The 23,256-nt window shown below is 33.1% G+C and overlaps 2 protein-coding genes across 2 annotated transcripts in view; one reads left to right on the forward strand and one right to left on the reverse strand.

Annotated features, from left to right (window-relative positions):
- Positions 1-2,927: 2,927 nt before the first annotated feature.
- LOC129221020 (mitochondrial import receptor subunit TOM20 homolog) lies at positions 2,928-15,719 on the forward strand. Its single transcript, XM_054855456.1, has 4 exons — positions 2,928-2,954; positions 12,819-12,900; positions 14,195-14,337; positions 15,515-15,719. The coding sequence occupies exons 1-4, from the start codon at positions 2,928-2,930 to the stop codon at positions 15,566-15,568; spliced, it is 306 nt and encodes a 101-aa protein (XP_054711431.1). The 3' UTR covers positions 15,569-15,719.
- A 31-nt stretch (positions 15,720-15,750) lies between these two features.
- Positions 15,751-23,256, reverse strand: part of LOC129221638 (transport and Golgi organization protein 1 homolog) — a 56,275-nt gene continuing 48,769 nt past the window's right edge. Inside the window, exons 21-22 of the mRNA XM_054856165.1 lie at positions 22,690-23,199; positions 15,751-16,086 (exon numbers count right to left, since the gene is read on the reverse strand). Of these exons, the coding sequence (XP_054712140.1) occupies positions 16,004-16,086; positions 22,690-23,199 (593 nt within the window). The 3' untranslated portion in view covers positions 15,751-16,003. The remainder of the gene's footprint in view (positions 16,087-22,689; positions 23,200-23,256) is intronic.

Consider the following 23,256-nt stretch of genomic DNA (forward strand, 5'->3'; position numbering starts at 1 on the left):
CATACCAAAAATATAAAGAACAGAAATTAATTAATTAATAATTAATGTTTTTTTTTCTCATCCTCAAACACGCGAAATGTGTAGAATTTCTTTTTAGTTGCTGTCTGAACTTAGTTTTTAAATGGGAAAACAAATTAACACATAAAATTGCTCGTATTGTTAAGAAAACTTTAAAAGGAAACACTACAACTTACCTAGTTTGTGTAAACTTAATTTTCTTTTGATTACAATTTCGTTCAAGATATGTTTCCTGTAAGTGTGTGGTAGAAAGATACTGTGTGTGAAAACAGAAAATAATAGGAATTTCAATTACTGATTCACTAGGGATGCACCTCACTCTGGCTGTCCTTCGTGCAGCATGTGTCTAGGAAATCAATTCCAAACGGGAAAAGAGTCGAAACAAAAAAAAAAAAAGAAAGAAAGAAAGAAAACCACCCCAAAGAGACTGGGGAATGTTTGTTGACAATTACTTTGCCGATGGCAATCTGGTGGACTGAGGGAAAGGGGACGACTTTCAAGGTCACAACCCTGCTAGGTTGAAAGAATACGGAAATTCTTCGTTTTCGGGCGCAGTACGCAACACAGTAAAAGACAGGCGGTAACTGGGAACCTGCAGTTATTGCACGAAGTTCTCGTGTTCTGAATTGACTCGGATGCGGGAAAACTGCTGATTAATGGGAATATTTAAGGGGAAAATACCGGGTTTCATAAAATTTCTCTCTTTGGAAAATTTTTGTTGAACATGAAGTGCAACAACCGAGAAAAAGCAGACAATGTTCTTTCGGGAAGGGGGGGGGGGTCCGGACCCCATGGACCCCCCCCCCCCCCTTGGCTACGTCCTTGGACCCCTGATTATTATTATATTGAATTAGAAATGCACCAAATACCATATTTTGCCGAATACCAAATGTTTGCAGTTAAAATTATAGCCAGTGTTCGCCCTCAACTATCCGTAACCTGGGTCCCAGGGACCTATTAATGAAATAGATTTGGGTCCTTTGGTGGAAAAAATGAGTCCCTTAAATTTTAAACAAAATCTCAGCACATAAATGAATAATATAAAAAATATTTTTAATATTTGGGGGGGGGGGGAGGGGGGAGGCATGGAAAGAAATAAATTGGTTAATTTTGCTCTATTTTTTTGTGATTATCATTGTAAGATTATTTTCAAATAATACACTTACAGGACTTAGTTATGTGAGAAACTATTTGGTCCGTTACAATGAGATTAACTCAAAATTTTCTTTAAAAATGGATTTTACCATTAAATGAAAAACAAGTGCCCCCCTGATTGATCAAGCAAAAAACACTCCCTTAACCTTTGTTTTCCTGGAATTTTTTCTTATTGAAAAAAGTGAGCAGCCATCCCCCCCCCCCCCCCCAATTATCAATGGCAATTACATAATAATAATTAAAAAAAATTGCCCCCAACGCAAAAATTGTGATCACAAAAACAAAACATTTTTTCATATGAGTGAAAATTGCTCATTTGCAATCTTAAATCAGTATATTTGACTTTATTTTACTTGTTCAAAATATCTGTTTTGGCTTTTTCTGCTATTTTTAAAATTGATTAATACCCATGTTTTGCAAGTCCAAATAAAAATAGCCCATCAGAAAGAGATGAATTACTAGAAAAAGAACAAGGTTAAAGTGCTTTTGTATATAAAATTCAGGTATTCATAAGCAATTTAACAAGAAAAACGTGAAGTTCAGAACTTTGTGTTTAGTGCGATTTGGAAAATCTTCACCATTTATTCTCCCCTCCTTTTATTGGGGATACAAAATAATGATTTTCAAAAATAATTCAGGTTACATAAATGCAAAACAGCTATATTTCTACTGTACAGTTGTCTTGTATTAATCCTGAAGATTGCATTGAAACCACTCTTACTTTTAGTCTTCATTGCTGTTTTCAGGAATTTCCTCAAGATAAAAGTTGAGGCAGAGCTTATTTTTAGAATACAGTAAATGGGCTACTTATGAACTTGCTCCCTTAGCTCTGCCCAGGTGGTCACTGTAAGCTCCAGTCTTATCACTAAAATTCCATTGGCTAGTCAACAATAGGGGTGTGTTTGAATAGCTGATAAAGAGATAGGGTCATTTTAATCCGTTTCTGTTGATTCTCCTAGTCATTGAAGATTAAAAGCATTTACTAAATAGATCTTGAGCGTTTTCTCCAATTTTTTATCTTTTTCCTTTTCTAGGAGTTTGCATAAAAAACCTGCTATAGCGCGAAAACGCAAACCCTGTACAGCTGCTGAATATTCAGCTGAATAACTGAATATCTAGGTTGCAATTTTAACTAATATTTGTATTTCTATTTTATGTTGATTTAACGCAGTTTGTCTATTTTGGGAAATGTAAACGCATTTAAAATTCTAAATTTATCTACGTTCAAAAATCATTTCATAAGCAAAAACAAATTAACATAGTAAATGACTAATTTTTAGAGACTGATTGTGACTAAAAAGTGAGGGGGGGGGTAGAAAAAAAAACTACAACAGAAAGCCATAGATAGCACTTTTAGTGGCACCAAAAAATAAATAAATAATAATAAATAAAATAAATGAATAAATAAATCTGGGGGAAAAAAAAGGAAGAGAGAGAGAGAAAAGTACAAAATTTTACTGGGGCTGATTTTGAGATCAAATGAGTGGTAATTGATGTAAATCTAGCAACTTATAATTCACGTTTGTAATAAGAGTGTGATGAATTTTGTACGCAATAAATTTCCCTGAAGAAAACACTTAGACGTGAATTGGACATTGGACTTATAGTCTGGGGCGCCAAATGCCCAAAAATATGGTAACCTTGTTTTGAGGTATGAATAAAATTTTTTCACTGTTTTTGAATGCCTATGTTATGTAGATTGTATTTCCGGTTGATGCCACTCTGTCAGATTTGAGCAATTTGAGTAATTCAAGATGGCGTCCAAGATGATGCTCAAAAAGGTGAAAATTTAGTTTTGGAGTGATTTTATCATGTGATACATCTTTTTATATGTTTTTTAGGTCGAGGAATCAAGAATACCAACGTCATTTTTGGGTGAAAAATGCATATAAGCCGTGTTGACTTAAAGCTTTATTGAATCAAGTTGACAAAAAATACATTGTAATGCTTTGAATAAGAAATCAAGAAACTATGTTTCAAATGTTAACATTAAGGATTAGTTTCTAAAGTTGCAGTTTAAAACGATAGTGCTGAAGTTGATATAAAAAAGATATATATGTTATTATTACTTGAACTCGAGGTTACATAGTTTTTAAAAGTACAAATCAAGCTGAAATTCTTCAGAGTCACTTTCATTTACAACGCGAGCTATATTAGTACTTGGATTACAGCACCTTTCCCCTTCATGTAAGCATTGACACATTATACTACATGAAATATTACTTGCCCTACAGCTACATCTCATAGTTGTGCAGGATTGTTCAGATCGGCATGAACACTTCGTCATTGCTATAATGTAGTCTGGAGCAATTGGAGTATTTTGTGGAATGGCAATGGGAAAAAACTCTTTGTTGATTTCATCTTTTTGCCAACTAAATGATGTTGGATCTGGGTGAAGAAATAATGAACTGTTTGCAGATAACTACAAAATAATTTGAAAGTGAGCTCGTTTTACATTTTCGGCAAAGCAGTCAGTGGGTGACAATGAAGCAAATGAAGGAGCTCGTAGCTGTGCTTGACCATTTTTTTTTATGCCCAAAGAGAAATTTTTACTTCTGTCATATCAGTAGCACCTTCAACACCATAACAAGAAGCAATAAATGCTGAGCATTCTTTAATTACCTCTGTCATACAACTCTCTTTATGGCCCAATTTTCGTAATTGTTTACAAGCCTGAAGACACTTTAGAATTATTTTCTTTCCTATCCCATAGAATGGAGCAATATAATCACAGCTAGACAGGGCATGAGCATCTGGCAAACTTAAAATTATATCCTTGTATTTTGAAACTGTTTCTTTGATGTCTACTGATGCCGTTCCTGGTTTTAACGATACCATACAGACTTCATTTTTCATACCTAGTCGATGGTAGAAGTATAACAGTAACACGAATACATCAGTGTCGTCATATATACCATGAACAGTTTAATTTTCTTTCATTTTAGTGTCAGATGCTAGCTGCTGGATGATTATAGTGTCTGCTTCTTCCTGTTTTGTTTTTAAATCAGTTCTCTGACTGAGGTTGCCCCTATGTACTTGAAATGGCTTAGTATTTTGTCCAGTAACAACCAAACGGTTCTCAAATGGGACATTACAAATATTTGTAGAAATAAAGTTACATAAAAGCTGTATATCAATTGGAGCTTATTGTCGTAATTGGACAGCGTTATATTTTGTGGGGAAAGTGGTGTCGTTTCAACTAGCACAAACTTCCTTGATACTTTCTTCCCACGACTGACTCTTGTTGCACTCTTGATGCTGCAGTCATAGTATATGTCAAATACCAGGTGAACCTGAGCATCTTTCAACATGTCAGTGATTTTTTCAAGGAAATTGTTCAGGAAATCATACAGACCCTCATACAGGCCAATTCACAACCCACAGTAAAACACAACCGTCAACGATTATTAGTGTCGGTGGCTTACTTCTTCTATTAGACTGCGACACACTCATAGTGTTCATTAAAGTAGACATACCAACAACCTCTCTCATGTTTCCATCGTCTTTAAACATAGATGGAGGCACAGAAGAAAGTTCGTATTTTAAAACATCAGTCATTTTTATTTCTCTGTTTGCTTGGAGAGCAATGATTTTGGAATAAAAAAGAGAAGCGTCCATCTGTAACGCGGTTGGAATTTTGCCACTCTCTTTATCCTCATCCATGCGTACAATATTTTTTTATATTTTTTGACTGACATGATCTACTTGGGAGACTTTCTTGAAAAGTATGTACTGCTATCTTAGCCATTTAATAAGCTTTGTCTCCACATTAACTGATTTAGCTGCTACAATTTTTCCAGATACAATGTTTACCAATCCTTGAGGATGCTGTGATGGTTTTAAAGGTTGTATACACAATCCCAGTTTTTTCTCCTTCTCCCTGTCTACAACATCATGACTGATTCTTCTTTTACTTTCTTCTTTGTGTAAAGACAATTTGTCAGAACCCTTTTGTTCCCTCAAATAAACCCTTGAATATCGGAAAATAGAAGTCTATGAATTTCCCCGTTTTTACAGTAACTCTCTTCTCATTATCTTAGAATCAATTTCAGACAATATATGTATAATTTTTGAATTCTGTAAAACGCAAAACAATTTCCATTGAGAATAAGGTTAGAATTATCAAATATATTGAAGATGGCAGCAGTCAGTCGGAAACTATGCAAGGAAATACTGATTTGATTAAACCATCTGTTTTAGTGGACTTATTGCTGGGTGCACACACGGCCTTCGGAAGAGATGGGGGAACGGAGCGATGTCCCCGGGTACTAATATATAAGAAGAGGCCGTAAACTAAATTTTTGATGCATTATAATTTAGTTTCTAAAATATTATCATCATTATTTTGTTATTATTTTTCATCAAAAATAATTTTTAAATGCTCAAACATTAGATTTGCTTTCGTGAGATACACATACATTTAAGATTACTTTTTCAACTATGTTTAAAAATTAAGTTATGATAACGTTCGGTACTTTTCTATCACACTATTACAAGCCCTGAACAGCTTGTTAACGCGATTTTCGGGGTTTTAAAAGAAAAACTTTAAATGTTCATCTTACTCTATAAAAAAGTGTTTGGCGGGGGGGGGGGGGGGGGGGCGAAAAATATTTGCCTAGTCACAATCATTTTTTACGACAACCCCGGGTATGCAGACAGTCCACAGTAGCGGGTTCGACCGTATAATAATATATTAAAAGTTAATGTTGCTTCAAAACAAAATTTTCAATGTTTTGGGCGCCATCTTGGATGCCATCTTGAATTACTCAAAATGCTCAACTCTGGCAAAGTGGCATCAATCGGATCTGAAATGTACATAACATAAGCTGTTAAAAACAGTCAAAACATTTTATTCATACCTCGGAACAAGCTTTTCGAAATGGCACCCTGACTATTACATTATTTACCCCAAAGTATTTTGAGATGTCACAAACACTTGGAATAATTTCATTGAACAAGTATGGCTTGTTTTTAAGCAAAACAATCGATTTACTATAGTGCGTTCCAATCTAAGTTGGCACTGAAGGGAAAGCTAGGCGAGCCGAATTGCAGCCGTTGTCAAGGAAACGAGGTTACTCTGCGTAGGGCGCGTGCCAGTCAGCGGCGCGACTTGCCGAATTTGGCGAGGGAAAAAAAATAATTTAACATACCAAGAACGAAACAACTATCCTTGAAGTTTTCAAAGAAATTAGATTTGTCTCAAATATATTTCATCATATTTTTATCACAAATGCAAGGCTGTGAATGGGATTTCATTTTACAGCGGCGGAGAGCTATCGGTCACAAAGTAATAAACAAATAATTCTGAATAATTAAAAAATTAGCATTAAAACAAATAAAAAGTAATAATTAAAAGAAGAGAATATGCTCTCAAAGACGCATACTCTGTCTCTGGTGATTTCTTCGTTCGCTGATAAAAGGCATGTGCCCTCTCGTCAAAATATGAACCATCCAGTATATATATATATCATCGATTTTAAAAGAAAAGATAAGACGACCGAAGTTGATATATGTAAGGAGAAAGTTAGCACACAGCTGTGAACATTTACCCATGGTAATAATGGGTACCAAAGGCATAAAAAAGAACCATGTTCTTTTCAGAAGTATAACAAATGAAAAACTATTAGGCATGTTCTCCAGAGCGCATCTTTGTTTTTCTACTGCAGATTAAAGTTCATCAACAAGCCTTTAGCGAAAAAAGAAATGTAAATTTTTAATTCTTGCTTGCAATTTTATTAGTTTGTTAAGAAATGGATCTTTTACCCTGCCTCTGACATGGAAATGGTATTCCATATGTGCCTCCTCTTGTCCATATCTTATGTATATATAAATCTATAGCTTCTTTACAACTTGTGCTTTCAGAAAAAATGACTAAATTAAACTGAAATTGCCATTTAAAAATAAAACTTAGCTTTCGAGACAAAATTGATTGCATATTTGAAATAATCTGCAACCTTTGTTACCCCTCACATTCTTTACCTCTGTTTTGAATAACTTCTCTTTAATTTTTCACATGCACTCGACTTGCTCCCTGGAGTTGAGAAATGCATCCTAAGTTCGTTTAAATCTTTGCAACAAAAAAGGAACTCTTAATATTTATAGATTATTTTCCATAATCCCTCTGATTCAAAAATCCAACTGTGCCAATGCCAACCATTTCTTCGGAATTTGGAAAAAGTGCCATTGTGTCTTTTTATACATATGTATATAAATCAAAGAAGTACCTTTGTGCAGAAAAGTAAAAAAAAAATGTAACAATGTTAAACCGTTCAAAAGAACTACAGACACCTGTTTTGAGGTTTCAAGGAGCCCCGTTTTAATCGAAAAAAAAAAGATTGTGCTCACTTTTCTGCATTAAAACTGGGTGTTCCTTAAAACCCCGAAACACGTGTCTACAATTCTCGGCAAATTTGTGTAACTCAACGTTGTATTATCTAAAATAATGTACTTCAACCATGTATAGGCGTTTCTCTACGACAGTGCATTTTCAAACATCTAATTTTTCCTTGATCGCAAGACTGGATTTTCACTGCAGTGCTGACGGGTAAAACAACTTAATCGCTTTTAGACCTTAAACCTTTACATAGGCAAAATAAATGTCCAGAATTACATTTTTTTTCACAGTGAAATTTTAAATCCAATTTTGCCAGCCACTTGGTGAAGATTTCACTGTTCATCCAAGCTTTTTTTACTTTAAGCATAGTCTACAGTTAAAGTTTGCACTTTCTTGAAGCAATGTCAGGGGTCTGGCAAGAGCAAATTTGGGTCCGTTAACGGACCCTTCACAAAAATCCGATCAACCAAAACGGACCTTTCACAAGAATCCGATCAACCAAAACGGACCCTTCACAAAATTCTGGTAAACAAAAACGGATCTTTCACAAATTGTTTATTGAAAGAGCAAATCTCAAATTAAAATAATACAGCATATTTAAAGTTAAATTAGAGGAATCAACTTATACAAAATCAGCTAATTTTGCAAAAGGAAAAAAAAAAAAAAATCGGCACTCTTGTGATGCTCCTGCAAGCCATAAATAATTACTACCGCCAAATAAATATAATGCCTGTTGTTGGTTTCTTTGAAAGAAATTAACAGCTGAAAGTCCGTTTGGTTTATAATTTTGCTTGTTTGTTTTATGCAGCGGTATTGTTGTAAACTTCTTTGGAAAAGCGTCAACATTCTCTGAATAGGCGTAGTAAGCACTTTTCTCCCCACTCATGATTTAATCATCAATAATATACAGCAAAATGAATTTAGAACTACAAAGGATAGTATGGGTGGGGCGGATGTGATCGCTTCAGATAGGGTTACAAAATTTAAACTTATCGAAACTTAGTGTCTGGTGGTGCGATGTTAAACTGTTATTTTGGGAGAAAGGTTATATGGGTTTGGTTTTTCGCGATACTAAAAAGGATAATTAACTTTAAATAAACTTTTATTTACTGTTATTTTTTTCTATAGATGTCTACATTTTGAAAAACGCAATCTTTTTACATCTGATATGAGAATCATATTTTATTCTTTTTTTCAAGCTAACTTCGCTTTATTAGGATGCAAATAAATGAAAAGTCTCTTTATTTTTGTAACAAAGCTTATTTCAAGTTTTTAAATGGGAATTCCATTTTCTTTTATGAGTCAATAATTAAAAGGCTGAATCGATGGTTTATTTTTTATTTTATTTATTTATTTTTGCTTCAACTGTGTCCAGATATTAATGATATGTTTATCATAGGACTCTAAAATGCAATTCAAAAGTAGTTTTATCAAAAATATTTATTTTACAAGCCGTTTTTATACTTTTGATTCCTTCACTTTGAAGATTGCAATCTCTTTGCATCCGCTGTGGAAATCTGATTTTTCGAATTTTCGATGTTTAGTACGCTTAGTTAAGAGGTAAACAAATTAAATATTTTTTTACTTTTTGTGAAAATCACGGAGTTTATATGGTTTGAACGAAACTCTGTGCTCTTAAACAGTGTCTTGGGTTAAAAAGTTAAATGCTGAACCCCTGCCTAATTTTTTTTTCTTACTATTTTAAATACTATACAAAAAACATTTCTAGTATAATTTAACATGATGTAGAATGGTAGATAAATATTGATACTTGAGGGGTGCCCATCTCCCAGGGAGCGATGCCTCCCCCCTCTCTTCAAGTACCAGAAAAACACTCAAGAATGATATTCTCAACAGAAAAGAGAGAAAACACTCAACTTTAAGTGTCAATGATGCAGTTTCCACCATCTCAAGAGTCTAAACTTTCGTTTTTACAAGAATTTTTTTTTTTTAATTATTTGATTTTTCACAAAAATAATTGATTTTTCACAAAATTATTTTATTTTTCACAAAAAACGGACCTTGTGAAAAATCCTGGACAGACCCCTGAATGTGGTTTTCCCGATTCCTCTCCTACAAGGAGAGGAATTTTCTCGCTGCCATCCATGTCACTTGCGTTCAAGTGCAGATCTTTTAATTTTCAAAAGTGATTTCATGTAAGAGTATGGGGATTTTCTTTTTTCTGTTCCCTTTTTTCTTCAAGGCATAAAATTTTCTTTGTCTCATGCAGAGCTTTGTCTAAATCCTCTTTGTGTTAAGTGATTGAGTTAACACTAATTTCTAGCTTTATCTGGCGGGGAATGGCATTTATTTCGCGTTAAGCCAGTCCTTGGCAACGGGTTTTGACTGTATATAAATTAAAAAGTACTGCTTGTGCTAAATAATGTTTACACATATACAAAGTAAAGCAAATAATTATGTTCTGAAAATGTTGACATTTCTGTTTTTTTTTAAAAATAATTTCTAGTTTTGGTTTCTAAATTATAAATTAAAATAAAATAAATAAATGAACCATAAAAAGTGGTGGGTGGTTTCCCCACCCCCTACCGCCACTGATAATTCTATTTACATTATCTTAAATTCTGCAAAGATTAATTAAGTTTCTTCCTTAATACATGATTGGATGTTACCTACCAAATATTTGGTTGAAATTCTACCCGAATATTTGAAGAATATTTTTTTGCTGTTATATTTGAGGCAGTGAGAAACAAAGAGATGTAAGTGGACATTTTCAAGTTTTGAGTAAAACGCATTAAAAGTTACAGTCCTAAGTAGGCTTTCATTAAAAAGTTTTTCTAAATAATGCTGTACAGCAGCACCTACCAGGTCTACGAGTACCATCTCTTGCCCCAAGACAGAGGAGAGGTTCACCTACCAAAACTGGTGATCTCCAAAATTTAAATTTTGGCACTTGCATCCCTTCTCACTGCCTCGTTTTTCTTGTATCTTTATTTTATGCCAATTTTAATATCTGACATTTATCTATTTTGTGTCTTTGGGAAAAAGTAAATACATTTCCATTTAATATCCAAAATTAATGCACATTAAATATAAGTATTAATTTAAAATTAAAAAAAAAATTCCAAAAGCAAAATTTCAACGGCTAATTTGGTTTAGATCTGTTAGTTTATTTATCTTTATGTTTGTAGTGATTACCTATTTTCAGAAGCAGGGAATAAATGTATATAAATAAAAACATAATACACTGACACCTGAAAATGTGAAGTGCCAAACGTTTCTGCACAATCGTTTACCGTTATTAAGCCTTGATTATTTCGATTTTTAAAATTTTTTTCATATAATATTTAGTATGAAATATGGTGTAAAACTCCAGATATTAAAATGCTGCAAAATCTAATATTCAAATGTATCCCATATTTTCATCAAAAATCACCTTTTAAAATGTTAAAAAATAATAATTGAATGTGTGTTTTTGTTGTTGTTTTTAGCTGCATTTTTTACTAAAAAGAAAAAATTCAATATTGTGTTTTTTTTTTTTTTGTTTCTGTTTCATATTTAAATTAAATAGTAGTACAGTCGACTCCTGCTACAACGTGATTCGACTTACGCGAAAGGGCTTAAACGCAAATTTTTCACGAGTAACGAATTTTAGAGCTAACGCGATTTTTCGCCCACAACATGAAGTTTTTGGAGGGAAAAATCAGCTTCGTTATTGGCTACTATATATTGATTTCGTGAGTGTTATTACATCCCTTTAAGCATCATTGACAGCCAAACTTCCCCCACCAAACTAGTCTATGCATCGTGTTGTTAGTGCATCATCAAATAACCACTCAGCATCTTTCATTTTCTATTTTTTCATTCTAAATATTAAAGCTGATGAAATACAATGGCATCTTGGTGGCACTTTATTCTAAAGTTTGGGAAGGAAGAAGTATGGGAAAAAAAGAAAGTTTCTGATTAAAAAAAAAGCCAAGGTTCTCGGTAACAACTACGAAACGTCGACGATAGCGCGACAATAAGTATGAATGAATCTTCCATACGCACAATTAAAAAGTCAAAACAAAAAATATCCGTAAAAGTTCAGAACTTATTCTCAATATTGAAACTTACAGAGTCGAAGCAAAGTAACTACTATGAAATGGAAGCTGCTCTTGTAGTGTAGATTAAAGAGATCAGGAAGAGGGGCTGTTGCCATAAATGGAAACGTTATAAAAGAAAAGGCAAAGAAACCATATTTTAAAATTTTTCAACAAGAATAACAATCTGATCATGGAGCATAAATCATCATCTTCATCTTTTTAACTCATAAGTATTATTAACTGTATCTACTGTACAGTACTATTAAGTGCAGCATTTTATTATTACTACATACTGTGCGTACCCGTGTTTTAATTTATGTCTTTCCCTCCCATCAATCATTCATTTTGTGCATCTTTAAGTATTTTATGTTGAATAAAACAGCTTTTTTTATTTTTTTAGTACAGTAAAAGTTCCATTCTTTAAGTAAGAAACTATAATGTGTAGTTGAGGAATGCTTTAAAGCAGTATTAGGGGTATTGAAATATCTAAAAGAATTTGGCATGTTTCTGAAACATTCGTATACATTTTTCCACAACGCGAAATTTCGACTTACGCGAGGAGTCTTGGAACGCATCCCTCACGTAAGTCGGGACTCGACTGTATAAGGTTAATGTAATCTATCATAAAATGCAACAAACTACATTTAACATCTGAATGTTTACAAATAAACTTATTATGAATGATACTATTAATATAATTTTGTACTATTTTCTTTTGCTATAATTTTCCTTCATTATACAAAAAAAAAAAAAAACATGTGTTTGTTCACCAATTGTCGAATTTTCATTATTTGGTTGTTGAATATTAAAGTATTCAGGTCAAACCAAGTATTTGGTTTATCTGCCGAATATGCAGTATACCAAATATCAACCCAGTAAATTTTTGGTGCATGTCGAGTAAATTTTTTTTTAAATGTTACTTATAATATTGCTGAGGTATAAAAAGGTATTCTCCTAAAGAAAATTAAATTGTAATGACACCTGACTGCCGTGTGCAGGTAAACGGTATCTGCAGAAATGAGTTTGAGATATTTTAAGAAATGTGTGTTGGATTCAATACTAACAATAGGGAAATGTTGGAATTAAGACGTTTTTTCAGCAGAAACCAAATGAGCAAGCTTGTACAATAAAGCTAACGTACAGCAGATTACAAATGTAAAAAAATGAAAATTTGCAGTTACTACCCACGGTAGTGTAGACATGTATCTTAAATTATTACTGATAAAAGTGTTGGCTATAAAACTTTAAAATTTTTCTTTTTAATATAGTTGCCTAATTTAAAAGATTATGATTCTGTGCAAAAGTTCTTCATTCAAGAAGTTCAACTGGGAGAAGAACTCCTGTCACAAGGTACTAAAAATTCTATTTAAAAGTTAAATAATAAATATTGCCAGTTATTTATTGTTCAGCGTTACACTACTACAGTCATAGAGGAGTTTTGTAACCAAACAAAGGTTATATTATTTGCAAAATGTTAAAATAAGACACAGGGGGATTGGGGTCATTTGGATTGACAACAGTCTTTTATTAGTGATACTTGGTGGTAAAAGCAATATTGATCTTTAGAAATAGTTGTTGATGGACTTTCAAATGAGTTTTTGTGGCATGTAGTTTATAGGAAATTTCAAGGCTGGTAATAAGAATTTTCCTGCCAAAAAATCTTTTTTTTTTTTTTTTGGAAACTGCCCAAAACTGAACACTTAATTCAGATTACTGGTTCCTCCGTGACAGAATTTTATTTTACTCTCTGCGACAAATTTCTTTCTTCAAAAATATTCCATGAAGTGAAAAATAAACTAATGGACAAACTTAAGTGCAATTCATTTCAAAAGTGAAAAATTTATTTGTTTATGAACAAATTTCGCACAACTTCTTGTTTAAGTAAATTCATTTATACAAAAACGAAAAGCATTAAAGCTCAGTCTCGGGGATTCCTACAGATTTTCAGTTTTCGCTAGAGAAAAAAAGAGACCTTGAGCTAAATCTATATGGTTAAAAATATTAACACTATAGTAACAGCAATCGGTAAGTGGAGGAAAAAAAATCAAATCTAACCAAAAGCAATGTAAATTATTACGCTAATTTATGCAATGCTAATATAAATTATTTAGTTATATGTTATAGTAGGGGTTGATTGCTTAAACAGAGATGCCACTCTCATATTTAAGTTTTCAGTCTTAATCTCTTAGCACTTATCAGTAGTTCTTAATACCAGAAAAATACAGAAGCAACATCTATTCAACATTCAAAGAAATAAGATCCAAAGAAAAAATAATTTTAAATTAAAATATGCATTACAGTCCGGGGGGGGGGGAAAGAAAACTTCCCCAAAGAAAAAAAAACTAAAACATGTATGTGATTTGAAAAAATAAATAAGGATCGTCCCTTCTCCTCCCATAAAATAAATAAATAAATAAATAAAATAAAATATGCATTGCACAATTATAACAAAGTATCCCCCCTCCTCCCAAAAGGAAAAATAAATTTAATTAAAATATGCATTATATGAGGATGTGAATACAATCAAGCTCTATTAGATTAATATCTTCCTACACTTTAAGAATGATTTATTGAACAAATTAAATGAAAATGTACGGAATATCTGTCATCAAAGATAATTTATTTGAAAATTTCAAATATCTAGGTGATTTGGAAAATGGAGTGGAACATCTTAGTACTGCTGTGGCAGTTTGCGGAGAGCCAGCTCATCTGGTAGAAATATTAGAGCAACAACTTGCTCCTCATGTTTTTGCAATGTTGATGCAAAGGCTTCCTGTTATCAGTCGGGTATGTAAATATTTTTTTCTGCAACTTACATCGAGTTTGTAACTGATTATTTGAATTCTTAGTAATACCATTGAGGTTTTAGACAAATACTGACGATTTAAAAGTTTTCAGTCGGCGTTAGAAATGAAAATTGGATAAGGCATCAAAACCAACAATCTAGGTGGAATTTTCAATGAATCACATATATATATACATATCTGAATACCAAAAAAAAAAAAAAAAATCATAATTAAAAAGAAATGCTACGTGAAACTGGTAGCATGTTTTTAAAAATCTGTAAACTACACCAAAGAAAAGATTTTCAAAGACAAATTTGACTGTATCTAATAAATACTTATATGTAAATTTATTTTTAATGTCAATTGTGAATCTCAGTCAGGATGAGTTGAGAAAGAAAGGCTTTGGTGGCATGGAAAGTTTGGTGCCTTCAAGTCAGAACTGATAGGAAAAGTAAATTAGTGTGGTTTATTTATCATATATATATATATATATATATATTTGTTTTGAAGAAAAGTTTGACTCTGGAATTTTGAATGTGGCCAGAGCAGCTAATTAACTTGGTGATGTATTCAATCCAAATTTTCCATTAATAATAAACAAGCATTTCCTTTCGGGTTAAATTTTTCTCTTCTAACAAAAAATAATAAAACCCACCAAATATGAAACATCAACTTTCTAAAAAACGTTTTATACTTGAAAAATATACATCTATACGTTGTGAATTTCATTTCCGTATGGGTTTTTAATTAAAAATTTCCCAATAACCATATATCTCCTAAACTCTAAAAAGTACGACCTACTTTGGCCCAGTATAAAAACTTGAAAAAGCAGGGAATTAACTTTTCAGCTGGGTTAAACTAACATTATTAGTATATGGAAGAACTGGAACCTGATGAAAAAACGTAAAATGTGGGAAAAACTTTGATTTGGGACTTAACTGTATATTGGGACCGAAAAAGTTCTTTAAAAGAGGAATTATTTATTTAAATTATTTTATTAAGGAAAATTTTCCTTAATATATATATTCCTAAAGTATTAAAATTGAAAATTATTGCATCAACTTTATTGTTATGAAAAGTTTTTTCTTACAAAAATTTTTTTTTGTACATTTTGTTGGAAAATAGCTAAATAATTATTTTCCTTCATACCTTTAACTGTATACATTTTTTTCTTTCAGAGAATTGTATCGAATATGACTGCTCGTCGTATGCAAGAAGAAGATGTTGAATAGAGAATTATTTTAGTCTAAAATATATTTTTCATTATCATTGTAGAGCGTTCAAGTAATTCAATTGCTAAAGCTGGACTAAAATGTATATATGAAATATGCTTATTGCAATTACTCATGCACTCAGAAGAAATTAAACCAAAGTTTGTTACAATGTCTGGAGTAATTCATTAAAGTACCAGAACTTCAAAGAAAAAGAAAAAAGAAGAAATTTATTACTAATATACAATTTTTTTTTGCATAGATCTTTATGTGATGATTTTGTTGATAATCACACCATTCAGTCCTTAAATATGAATGAATTTGTTTTTAAGTACTCCATCTCATACTCTTAAAATCATAAGAACTATTTAATAAAATTTCAACCTATACAATAAAATCCTTCAGTCAACATGAAAATAAAATTACTAATAACTACAAGATCACAGGGCAGTTAATTTAAACTCTTGTATTCGAATGTTGCCAGTGTTCTGGAGGTTGCTGTGATCCTTGAGACACCGAGCTGAAATCATCTTGATTATCTGAAATGAGAGGAAAAAATCTTAGTCATAAAATCCAACAAAAGGTCATTATAATAAAATTTTCTCTAACAGAAGTTTAAAGTTTTTATTTAATTATCATTTTTTTAAAGTGCAACTTGAACCACTCCACTCTTGCATTTTTTTCCTTTTACCATTTAGGACATTTCCTTAATTATTACTAAGCAGTGAACATTATTATATTATGTAAAGGACCAGCATAAGAAATAAGTCTTACTATCAAATAAAGAGGCGGTCATTACCTCTTTTAGCTGCAGCATTTGATTCAAATGGATGAAATGGTCTGCACCTCTTCACTCGTAAAATTGAAAATATTAAACGATTGACCAGTCGATCGTCAAATATAACCAGGGGTCTGGCTAGAGGAAATTTGGGTTTGTTAACGGACTCTTCACAAAAATCTGATCAACCGAAACGGAGCCTTCACGAAATTCTGATACACAAAAATGGATCTTTTACAAATTGTTTATTGAAAGAGCAAATCTCAAATCAAAATAATGCAGTATATTTCCGTGTATAAAACGATAATGTTTGGAACCTTTTTTTAAAGTTAAATTGGAGAGATCAACTTATACAAAATCTGCTAATTTTGCAAAAGAAAAAAAAAATCGGCACACTTGTGATACTCCTGCAAGCGATAAATAACTACTACAGCCAAATAAATATAATGCTTGTTGTTGATTTCTTTGAAAGAAATTAACAGCTGAAAGTCAGTTATGTTTATAATTTTGCTTGTTTGTTTTATGCAGCGATGTTGTTGTAAACTTCTCTGAATAAGCATTGTCAGCCCTTTTCTCCCTGCTCATGATTTAATAAACAATAATATACAGCGAAATGAACTTAGAACTGCAAAGGATAGTAGGAGTGGGGGAGAATGATCGCTTCAGATAGGGTTACCAACTTTAAACTTATCGCCACTTATAATTAACTTTTAATAAACGTTTATTTACTGCTTTTTTCTTCAGATGCCTACATTTTGAAAAATACTATCTTTTTGCATCTGATATGACAATCATATTTTATTCTTTTTTCAAGCTAACTTCGCTTTATTAGGATGCAAATGAATGAAAAGTCTCTTTATTTTTGTAACAACGCTTATTTCAAGTTTTTAAAGGGGAATTCCATTTTCTTTTATGAGTCAAATTAAAATGCTGAATAGATGGTTTAGTTTTATTTATTTGTTTTGCTTCAACTGTGTCCAGACATTATTGATATGTTTAACACAGGACTCTAAAATGCAATTCTAAAGTAATTTTATCAAAAATCTTAATTTTACAATCCGTTTTTATACTTTTGATGCCTTCACTTTGAGGATTGCGGTGTCCCTTTGGATTTGCCACGGGAATCTGATTTTTCGAATTTTTGATGTTCAGTACGCTTTCTTAAGAGTTTAAATCTTTTTTTATTTTTGTAAAAATCATGGAATTTATAAGTTTTAAACGAAATTCGGTTTTAACAGTGTCTTGGGTCAAAAGTTAAATGCTGAACAACTGCCTGTTTTTTTTTTCTTACAGTTATTTTAAATACTATACATATACATTTCTAGTATTATTTAACATAAAATAGAATGGTAGATTGATACTTGAGGTGTGCCCATCTCCTAGAGAGCAATGCCCCCCCCCCCCGCTTAAATACTACAAAATCACTCAAGAATGATATTCTCAACAGAAAAGAGGGAAAACACTCAACTTTAAGTGTCAATGATCCGGTAGTGCCATCTCAAAATTCTAAAACTTTGTTTTTACAAAAAAATTTTTTTTTGCAAAATTGATTTTTCACAAAAAAACGGACCTTGTGAAAACTCCTGGACAGACTCCTGATAACATCTTCAGAAAAATAAAGATAAACAGGTAAATTAGAATATTAATTTTTTCCAGCAGTTATTAGCTTAAATCAACTGAGATGCAACTGGATTAAAATTTTTCGAGTTGGGGAGGGAAAAAGATTTGTTTTCTAGTATGAAATATAAAAAGCATTAATAAGAATGGAAATCACAAAATTAGTGATGTCCAAGTAATTGAATCATTATAAACACAAGTGATCGTCTTAAATTAAGAATTAAAAAAAACCCCGACTTAGTCACAAGTGTGGAAAATTTAAAATCCTTTTAAAAGCCTTATACTATTAAAAATCAATACAAATATATTATTTCTTAACAATACAAACTGGCAACAGATAAAAAATTTAAATCATTGCTTTTAATTTCTTTGTCGGCCAACAATGAATTCGGTTACCAATTGCATGAATAAAGGCTTAGCTGTATTTAAAATCTGCTTTAAAAAAGCGTTATTATTCGAATTCTATAAAACATAGAAGTTCCAAACACATTCTATCAGATGCAGGAAAAAATGCTCTTTGTTTTGGTACTAAGTTTAAAATTTTTTAAATATGTTTTCGCTTCAAAAATCGTGAAAAACCTTTGAGTTTTTTAATTAATTTCTTCGTTAATTAATGTCATCTGAAGACACAACCTAGCTAAGAACACTCTCGATCAACTCTCCTTTCGAACAAAAAAAGGTTTTTCAAAATCGGTCCATCCATTTAGGCGCTGGAGTGACACAGACACATCAAACTTATAATCCCCTTTTTTGTGTGTCGGGGGTTAAAAAGCGGACAAGACAGAAGCATTAGTATCCTTTCTGTGTTGTTTTACACCACATTCACAAGTCAATTTTTAAACATCATAAATAATACAAGTTTTTGAAATGCTGTTACCTTCAAAAGCTATTAAATAGGAAATAAAAAGAATATTTAACAGGCCTGTATATGTTAGAATCAATAGTTAAAGTTTTGTAGTCTCTCTTGACTGCCATTTGTTAAATCTTCAGTTTTATACAACATTTTCCTTTAACCAAAGGGGGTTGAGTTCCAAACACCTTGGTTAATCAGGGTTTTACTGTAATTGCTTTTTTAAAAACTCGGATATGTAGGGGAATGTGAGGCAGAGTGAAATGATCAAATTTTTACTCTGCTTTTAGCGCTACCTATTTGGTAATATTTTAACTATGTAGTAGTATATGTAGTCTATCTCAGTCAGGAAAAAAATACTGCCGAAGATTAAAGCAAGTAACAAGCATCCATACAGACACTTTTGCATATATAATAGTAGTAAGATTAAGCTTATTTGTATTTTAAATATTTTGTATAATTAGTCAAGTACACTGGTGTAAGAAATTAAGAGAATTTTCAGATATGGTAAATTATCTCCAGAACTACAGGGCTGATGTTAATGAAATTTAGTATGCACATACATTGAAACAATGCAAAACAAATAACCGTCCAAGATTTAAAATACACATGCATGATCATAAATAACACTCGTTAGAGTTAGATGGTATGAAGCAGCGATTGCAAGATTGAACAACAAAATGGGGTTAAGGGGTTGTTACCCCAAATGTTAAGGGGGGTATGGTCCCCTCTAACAAACCTATAGACCTTGCAGTGTGACTCCATACTTGAAATGAAGTAGTTTATGGGATCCTGGGGCAATTGTTTTCACTCGTTCAACAACGCTGTTCTCAGACTATGGATGGTAACGGACAGGTGTTGCGAGTTGCTATTGCCCTCCCGAAAGCGTCCCAGACATGCTCTATAAGATTGGAGTCTAGAGATCTGCTTGGCCAATCTATCCTGTGAATATCCTCCCGTTCAGGAAATTTGTCGACCAGAAGAGCTCTATGTGGCCTTGTGTTAACATTCATTAAAATAACTCCAGGGGGAGCATAGGGCTCCAAGACCACATCTCTATTCCTCGCAATTGTCAAAGAGCCTCTCTCAAAGACATGGAGGGGTGTGCGGCCACCCAACATGATGCCTGTTCAGACCGTCAAACCACTACTGTCATAATGGTCGATTTCGTGCGTATTGGAGGGTAGGTAGTGGGTTTCTGCTTTTATCCAATGAATGTAGGACAATAATAGTCGGTTAAGCTGAACCGGGAGCCACTACCTGCCCTCCAATAACCGCGAACTCGACCGTTATGGATGAGGAGGTTTGACGGTCTGGGCACGCATCATGTTGGATGGCTGCACGCCCCTCCATCTCTTTGAGAGAGGCTCTGTTATAGTTGTGAGGTATAGATATGTGGTCTTGGAGCTCTACGCTCACCTCTTGAGAGGCGCTGTTAGCCCCGAGTTAATTTAATGGATGTTTACACATGGCCACATAGAGTTCTTCTGGTCGACAAATTTCCTGAACGGGAGGATATTCACAGGATAGATTGGCCAAGCAGATCTCTAGACTCCAATCCTATAGAGCATGTCTGGGACGCTTTCGGGAGGGCAATAGCAACTCGCAATACCTCTCCGGGGATACTCTACAGCCTGAGTATAACGTTGTTGAACGACTGGAAAAAATTGCCCCAGGATCCCATAAACTGCTTCATTTCAAGTAAGGAGTCACACTACGAGGCCTATATGTCTGTTACAGGGAATCATATCCCCTACTAACCCATTTTTTTTTGTTCAATTTTGCAACCGCTGTTTTATACCATCCGACTATAACCAGTGTTTTTTATGACCATGCGTGTGAATTTCAAATTTTAGATGGCTATTTGGTTTGTTTTTGTTTAAATGTAGGTACATACCGAATTTCATTGAAATCGGTCCAGTAGTTCTGGAAATAATTGACCAAATCTGAAAATTCTCTTAATTTCTTACACCAGTGTACATGCGGGGCAAAGTAAGATAGCATACTTCGTTTATTCATTCAATTACTTACAACTTCATTTATTAATCAATTCAATTATGTTAGTTCATTTAGTTATTCACTTATTTATTCGTTGAATTTACTTATTTTCTCATTCATTTACTTTCCCTCACTCATTTATTTTTTTTCATATATTAATCAATTTAATTATTCGTTTGTTATTTCATTACCTTTTTATTTATTCATTCAACCTTTTATTTACCGATTCATTTGCCCAAAAACATTTTTTATAATCGAATAAAAAATATTTCATTGGAAAAATATTTTATTTTTCACTTTGCCCCATGAAATAAAAAAGTGAAAAATCTCAACTTTTTTTTTTGAAGGCACAAATTTACTACCTAAAATTAAAAATACTGTTTCAATGCAAGTTTTATTATAAAATACAATGTTCCTTCTGCAATTTTAAAAATAAATTTCGAATTTGTTCATTTAGAAAACGCTAAATCAATTTAACTATTCCACTTCGCCCCACATTTCCCTACTTTTAAAATACAGAACACAGCTACAATTAAAATAGCCAAGACAATGATCATACATTGCTGAATATTAAACTTTTGATTAAAAATAGTGAAGAATTTAAAATTCTTCAAATGTGCATATTCAATGAAATGCAGGTACTTTCTGACCATGTATGAGATAGAAAGGTGAAAATCCCGTTGATGGGTGGAAATGGACACATAGATTGCGTTCGTTGCAGGGATGGCAGGTAAACCTTTTTCGTCTACAATTCTCAATGAAATATTTTCTTTTCTTTGTTGTTTCCATAGAAACTCTTTCTGTTTCCACTCATTTTCAACTCAATAAACATGATAAATAAATAAGGCCTCAGTGGCATTATAACACACTTGCATAAAAATTCCATCACTATTTTCCTTTCTCCCCTTGGAATCATCCTAACAACTGCTTGCCGATTTCCATGCATAATGTAGGAAAACAGTATGGTTCTTTCCAAATCCATTTATTTCTCTTCATGTGTAATCAGTTTTTACAATTGAGGCAGCAAAAAACAAAGGGATGTAAGTGGACATTTTCAAGTTATGAGTCAAACGCATTTAAAAATAACGTCCTAGGTAGGCTTTCATTGAACTTTTTTTCTAAATCATGCTGCATAGCAGCACCTACCAGGGCTACTAGTACCATCCCTGGCACCAAGACAGAGGAGAGGTTCACCTACCATGTGTACTGGTTATCTCCAAATTTTTAATTTTGCCACTTACATACCTGCCAAGCCTTCCGGATTTCCCGGAAGTTTTACGGATTTTTATTTCCTTTTCCGTTTTTCCGGTTATGAGCAAAATCTTCCGGATTTTTCACGTTTTGTAGGAAAAAAATTGTATCTCACCAATTTTGGCGCTAACGATTCTTTTGTGGAACGTTTTAGGCCAAGTAGCCAAGGAAAGGTTGCCGTAGGAGAATGGCAGAAGAAGTGAGGCAAGATTATGACGTCACGGAGTGATACAGCGCATGACTTCATCGGGATCCAATCAAAGCAAGCGTCGCGCCTGGCAACTAGGGGCTCAATTTCGGCCCCGATTATCTTCTCGTTCTCTCAGTTCGAGCTGTTTTTGCTTTGTTCTTTTTTAAAAATGAGTACCAAATGTTATTTCCAAACTTTTAAAGAAAGCAATAAAAGTAATATTTACTAAACGAAAGAAAGTTCAATTGATATGAAATTCATAACTAATATATTGTTAAATAAAAAGAGGATAGGGGTCCTGTTTGATTTTATTTTGCGTTAAAATCTTGTGGATAAAAATAAAAAAATCTTCCGGATTTTTTTTCTCGGAGGTTGGCAGGTATGCACTTACATCCCTTTGCTTCTCACTGCCTCAATTGTAAGTTTTAGATCTGATAAAATGCTAAACTCAGACTTACCTATCCTTTTTGGCCCTAAGTCCCTCCTGAATGGCGGAGGAAACCTTGAAATGGGCCCTGGATGCGGAAAATAAGGTCTAGGTGGCTGAGGCGGGATGTCATGAAAATCTGGTAAAGAATGAGGGGGTGTCGAATTTCTGGAGTCTCTTGTGGTGTCTGTTCCCAAAGGAGATGAATTAGGTGCTGCTTCCCCTTCAATGTAATTTGACTGTCTGCCTCGAGGAGGAGTGGATTCTCTTGCCCTGAGAAATTCTGGAGGCGTGACTCTGAAATCGGAACCGTGACTCGATTCTGGAGGCAAGTGCCATGGAGGAGGTCGAAAATGTGGCTCTAGTGGAAGAAAAGGATGCATTGGTGGTGGAGGTAGAGGAGGTAATGGGCGATCTGCTGGCAACATCATAGGTGGTGGAGGAATACGATCTAGTGGCAGTGGTGGCCAAGGGGGCCTCATATCCATGGAGGAATTATTTATATCTTGTGGACCTGAGTTGTCGTTCATAGGAGGAATTCCTGAAAACAAATTGAGAAAATATAGTGTAGAAAGTAAAATATTACATACTTTTAAAG

The sequence above is a fragment of the Uloborus diversus genome, chromosome 4 (genome assembly GCF_026930045.1).
Source record: "Uloborus diversus isolate 005 chromosome 4, Udiv.v.3.1, whole genome shotgun sequence".
Taxonomy (NCBI): domain Eukaryota; kingdom Metazoa; phylum Arthropoda; class Arachnida; order Araneae; family Uloboridae; genus Uloborus; species Uloborus diversus.

Bases quoted from the DNA above. Each gene is read 5' to 3' on its own strand.
- LOC129221020 (XM_054855456.1), top strand. From the start codon at position 2,928: ATGGCGTCCAAGATGATGCTCAAAAAG. The intron at 2,955-12,818 runs GTGAAAATTTAG...TTTTTAATATAG, and splicing joins CCAAGATGATGCTCAAAAAG to TTGCCTAATTTAAAAGATTA. The intron at 14,338-15,514 runs GTATGTAAATAT...TTTTTCTTTCAG, and splicing joins GGCTTCCTGTTATCAGTCGG to AGAATTGTATCGAATATGAC.